This window comes from Procambarus clarkii, chromosome 60 (assembly GCF_040958095.1).
Source record: "Procambarus clarkii isolate CNS0578487 chromosome 60, FALCON_Pclarkii_2.0, whole genome shotgun sequence".
Taxonomy (NCBI): domain Eukaryota; kingdom Metazoa; phylum Arthropoda; class Malacostraca; order Decapoda; family Cambaridae; genus Procambarus; species Procambarus clarkii.
Window position 1 is genome coordinate 6,245,721 of NC_091209.1, and position 6,019 is coordinate 6,251,739.

The following is a 6,019-nucleotide window of genomic DNA, read 5'->3' on the forward strand; positions in this document are numbered from 1 at the left end:
ATATAATGATAAATAGTTCGAAATAATGATAGTTCTGAATGATGACAGATAGTTTTAAATAATGATATATAGTTCTAAATAATGATATATAGTTCTAAATAATGATATATAGTTCTAAATAATGATATATAGTTCTAAATAATGATATATAGTTCTAAATAATGATATATAGTTCTAAATAATGATAGAAAATTAGTCAGATAAAAAGTCAGCCAAAAAATACTGATTTATTGGTCAAATTTAGTATTGTTGACCACCTGGTAGTCAGGTAACAGACTTTCGTACTGAATGGCTATTAAGTAAATGATTAAAGAAGTATTATGATGACTGATGAAAACACACAACTCACGATGATTAGTCAACACCCTTGAAAAAAAAAAACCAGACTGTAAGTGTTGCCATCACGAGCTCATTATTCTCGAGAAATTATATCTGAAATGAATGAATTTTACTAAATATGCTAGTTGAAAGTATTGTTACATATGCGACTCAATATATAAAGAGATATATAATATGAATATCTTACATTAGTTATTAAAGGTCGGTCATGTGATGAAATTAATGATGAAATGAGACCTGGCAACTGAGATGGCGCCAAAAATAGGATTCGGGTTCAGCATTGTTTACGTTCAGTGGTCGTCCAGCCTTCACGGGGTGGGTGCCGCGCTCGGCCCAGGAACACTCTCTTCTATAGAGGTACAAATACACTGAGGTGTACTACGTTTCCCTCTATATACATACATATATATATACACACTGGAAATCTACTTTAAATTAGAAATGCCCAGTTAGATTTGGTACAAGTGAGTCTCAACAACCACGTGGAGGCTGTTTCTCTTCCTGCAATGGTTGCAAGCCTCGTTCAGGACCTGATTAACCCTCAACTGAATGGCTGTGAAGACGATTCAATTGATGGTTAATCAGGTCATTAACGAACCAATATAGTTAAAACTTTTTGACCTTAGGCTATGTATATTGTTCTCGGTAGTGCTAATTAATCAGATATTAACACAGCACTAACATCAAGTTTCTAATTTGACAGGTGTGATTGACACGTGACAGGATGCGTGTGCAGGTGATGATGATGGTGGTGGTCATGGTGATGGCTGGGGGCGTCTTAGCGACGCTGAAGCCACCGGAGAGGTCTTACAAGATCCTGATGCTGTTGATGGCATCTTCGCCCAGCCATCGCAACGTCTTCGTGCCCATAGCCGAGGCTCTGGCGGACCGGGGTCACCAGGTGGGGTCACTTGGGGTCATGGTGGTGGTGCACGTTGGGGCGTACTAACACGTGCCGGTTGCACGGGGTACGAACCAAGACATACACACACTATGACACACGTATGACAGTTTAAAAGCAGCAGCTTAATGGATGAAGAGCTTTTCAAGGAATATTTATCACAGTGAGTCTGTATATTCTAAGATGGGGATTTAATGTTCACAATTTCATTAAACTTGTATTGTCCAGAATCAGTACTGGTGTGTGTGTGTGTGTACTCACCTAGTTGCACTCACCTAGTTGTGCTAGCGGGGGTTGAGCTCTGGCTCTTTGGTCCCGCCTCTCAACCGTCAATCAACAGGTGTACAGGTTCCTGAGCCTATTGGGCTCTATCATATCTACACTTGAAACTGTGTATGGAGTCAGCCTCCACCACATTGCTTCCTAATGCATTCCATTTGTCAACCACTCTGACACTAAAAAAGTTCTTTCTAATATCTCTGTGGCTCATTTGGGCACTCAGTTTCCACCTGTGTCCCCTAGTGCGTGTGCCCCTTGTGTTAAATAGCCTATCTTTATCAACCCTGTCGATTCCCTTGAGAATCTTGAATGTGGTGATCATGTCCCCCCTAACTCTTCTGTCTTCCAACGAAGTGAGGTTCAATTCCCGTAGTCTCTCCTCGTAGCTCATACCTCTCAGCTCGGGTACTAGTCTGGTGGCAAACCTTTGAACCTTTTCCAGTTTAGTCTTATGCTTGACTAGATATGGACTCCATGCTGGAGCCGCATACTGCAGGATTGGTCTGACATATGTGGTATATAATGTTCTGAAAGATTCCTTACACAAGTTTCTAAAGGCCGTTCTTATGTTAGCCAACCTGGCATATGCTGCTGATGTTATCCTCTTGATATGAGCTTCAGGGGACAGGTCTGGCGTGATATCAACCCCCAGGTCTTTCTCTCTCTCTGACTCTTGAAGTATTTCATCTCCCAAGTGATACCTTGTATCTGGTCTCCTGCTTCCTACTCCTATCTTCATTACATTACATTTGCTTGGGTTAAACTCTAACATCCATTTGTTCGACCATTCCTGCAGCTTGTCCAGGTCTTGTTGAAGCCTCAAGCTGTCCTCCTCTGTCTTAATCCTTCTCATAATTTTGGCGTCGTCAGCAAACATTGAGAGGAATGAGTCTATACCCTCTGGGAGATCATTTACGTATATCAGAAACAGGATAGGTCCAAGCACAGAGCCCTGTGGGACTCCACTTGTGACTTCCCGCCATTCTGAGGTCTCACCCCTCACTCTAACTCTCTGCTTCCTATTGCTTAGGTACTCCCTTATCCACTGGAGCGCCCTACCAGTTACTCCTGCCTGTTTCTCCAGCTTATACATCAACCTTTTATGGGGTACTGTGTCAAAGGCTTTCCGACAGTCCAAAAAAATGCAGTCCGCCCATCCTTCTCTTTCTTGCTTAATCTTTGTCACCTGATCATAGAATTCTATCAAGCCTGTAAGGCAAGATTTACCCTCCCTGAACCCATGTTGATGGGTTGTCACGAAGTCTCTTCTCTCCAGATGTGTTACTAGGTTTTTTCTCACAATCTTCTCCATCACCTTGCATGGTATACAAGTTATGGACACTGGCCTGTAGTTCAGTGCCTCTTGTCTGTCACCCTTTTTAAATATTGGTACTACATTAGCAGTCTTCCATACTTCTGGTAGGTCTCCCGTTTCCAGTGACCTACTATACACTATGGAGAGTGGCAAGCAAAGTGCTCCTGCACACTCTTTCAATACCCATGGTGAGATTCCATCCGGCCCAACAGCTTTTCTCACATCCAGCTCCAATAGGGGCTTCTTGACCTCATCTCTTGTAATTTCGAACCTTTCCAAGGTCACCTGGTTTGCTGCCACCTCTCCTAGCACCGTGACTTCTCCCTGTTCTATTGTAAAGACCTCCTGGAACCTTTTGTTGAGTTCTTCACACACCTCTTTGTCATTCTCTGTGTACCTGTCCTCGCCCACCCTAAGTTTCATCACCTGTTCCTTCACTATTGTCTTCCTCCTGATGTGACTGTGTAGTAGCTTTGGTTCGGTCTTGGCTTTATTAGCTATATCATTTTCATACCTTTTCTCAGCTGCTCTTCTCACACTAACATACTCGTTCCTGGTTCTCTGGTATCTCTCTCTACTTTCTGGTGTTCTGTTATTACGAAAGTTCCTCCATGCCCTTTTGTTCAGCTCCTTTGCTTTCATACATTCCCTATTAAACCACGGATTCTTCCTTTGCTTCTCTGTTTTTTCCTGTTGGGCTGGGACAAACCTGCTTACAGCCTCCTGACATTTTTGGGTGACATAGTCCATCATGTCTTGTACAGACTTGGTTCCGAGTTCTGTGTCCCAATGTATATCCCATAGAAATTTATTCATCTCCTCATAGTTTCCCTTTCGGTACGCCAGCCCTTTGTTTCCCAGTTCTTTATTGTGGGTGATAATTCCTAGCTCAACCAGGTACTCAAAGCTCAGTACACTATGATCACTCATTCCCAAGGGGGCTTCCAACTTAACTTCCCTTATATCCGACTCATTTAGGGTAAATATCAGATCAAGCAAGGCTGGTTCATCCCCTCCTCTCGTTCTTGTCGGTCCCTTGACGTGTTGACTTAGAAAGTTTCTTGTTGTCACATCCAGCAGCTTAGCTCTCCATGTGTCTGGGCCTCCATGTGGGTCTCTATTCCCCCAATCTATCTTTCCATGGTTGAAGTCTCCTATGATTAGTAGCCTGGATCCGTTCCTGCTAGCCACAGAAGCTGCTCTCTCTATTATATTGATGGTGGCCAAGTTGTTTCTATCATATTCCTGTCTGGGTCTTCTGACATTCGGTGGGGGGTTATATATGACTACTACTATAATTTTCTGTCCTCCAGTTGCTATGGTGCCTGATATGTAGTCACTGAAACCTTCACAGTTCTGAATTACCATCTCTTCGAAACTCCAACCTTCTCTTAGTAGCAAAGCTACACCACCTCCTCCTCTCCCTTCTCTATCTTTCTATCTATCTTTCTCTATCTCACACACACACACACACACACACTGTGTGTGTGTGTGTGTGTGTGTTTGTGAGGGTCTGGGTATGTGTGTGTGTTTAGGTGTGTGTGTGTGTGTGTGTGTGTGTTTAGGGGGGGGGGAGGGGGAGTACCGCCCTCTGAATACATCTATCTGCGTTATCCCAGCGGTTTTGTGTCAATGAAAGTGAGCTACAGTGACTCAGGTTAGCTAATATCATTCCTGTGAAACTGACCTTGAAAATATTTCTATCAGTATGGAATGCAGTTGCGTTATCATTCCTCAGATATGCTATATATCAAAGAGCGCTCTCGCCCCTGTTGTGTAGGGTCAGATATTGTTTCCTATCTCCTGCTTGTGATGAGATATATTGATAAGAATGATTAGATTTTGATAAGATATACTTACTGTGTAACCCTCTCAGTGCTGAAATAGTTATTTGCTCTTTTTTCTCTCTCTTGATTTGTTAATTATTTATAGATATACCCTGGAAACACAAACCGAAACTGTCTCTATTTTCCGCTTGTTACAACTTGTAATAAAGTTGTTACATCTTGGCTTAACGTGTTTATGACGTATTAGAACGTTGTTACAACTTGCTATATTGGTTGTTATAACTGGTTAGGAGGTGTTAAAACTTGTTCGAACGTTGTACCAACGTCGTAGTTTCGGTGTGTGTTTGGCGGGTATACACTTCGATTTAGTGCTTTGAAATTTTACAGTTTAGGGGTTAATGGTGAAATTATATCTTAAGAGCTTAACGTTACTGTTAAACTGATGTTTAATTCACATAGAGAACATCAGCAACCCTCATACGTATTCCTGATGACACAGGAACAAATTAATAGTGTACTATAGTCCTTAAAGACATTATTCACCACAAAAGTTAGACATAACCTGTGAGGTAAGTGATAGACAGAACCTGTGAGCTGAACGATAGACACGAGAAGAGTGAGTGACAGAACCTGTGAGGTAAGTGATAGACAGAACCTGTGAGCTGAACGATAGACACGAGAAGAGTGAGTGACAGAACCTGTGAGGTAAGTGATAGACAGAACCTGTGAGTTGAACGATAGACACGAGAAGAGTGAGTGACAGAACCTGTGAGATGAGTGATAGACAGAAGCTTTGAGTGATAGACATAAAATATTAGTTGAGTGACATAACTCACCACAACACGAGAGATGTCGAAGCACTAATTCACTTTCTCCTTTGTGGTCTCTCTACCTCAGGTCGAGATTCTCTCCAGTCTCCCGGACTTCTCTACGTCAAGAAGAATTATTCAACATTTTTCAGGAATCAATTTCATGGACATTGAACATATTAACATGTTTAAAGTCCTACAAAACGAAATTGGTGAGTGCGCTTCACGTCAAGGCGCGTCGATGGTTTAACTGAGGCTGAACAGAATGACCTGGTGTGGGACTGATAGGATAGCTTCTACCTACTATATGTACTCTATGAGCTTTTCCTTACTCTTGCCTGTGTGCTAATGTGGGAATTCCTGCGGATGTTGAGCTTTGAATCGATGGTTCCCCATCTCAACTTTCAATCAACTACAAATCCTATAAGATTCATATCTACCTTTAAAACAGTGCAGGGAATCAGCCTAAACCATTTTACTTCTAAGGGCGTTCCATTTGTTCAATATTCAGACAGTAAAACAATTATTTCTAATGTCTCTATGGTTAAGTTAAATACTCAGCTTCCACCTGTGTTCCCTTGTTCGAGAC

At 42.0% G+C, this 6,019-nt stretch overlaps 1 protein-coding gene across 3 annotated transcripts in view; it reads left to right on the forward strand.

Moving 5' to 3' along the window:
• Positions 1–625: 625 nt before the first annotated feature.
• LOC138353962 (UDP-glycosyltransferase UGT5-like) overlaps positions 626–6,019 on the forward strand; it is a 41,296-nt gene continuing 35,902 nt past the window's right edge. For all 3 annotated transcript variants that reach the window (XR_011223316.1, XM_069307417.1, XM_069307416.1), the window contains exons 1-3: positions 626–696; positions 1,043–1,240; positions 5,519–5,642. Coding sequence is in view for 2 of the 3 variants with exons in the window: in XM_069307417.1 (XP_069163518.1) it covers positions 1,064–1,240; positions 5,519–5,642 (301 nt within the window). In the remaining variant the exon portion in view is untranslated. The remainder of the gene's footprint in view (positions 697–1,042; positions 1,241–5,518; positions 5,643–6,019) is intronic.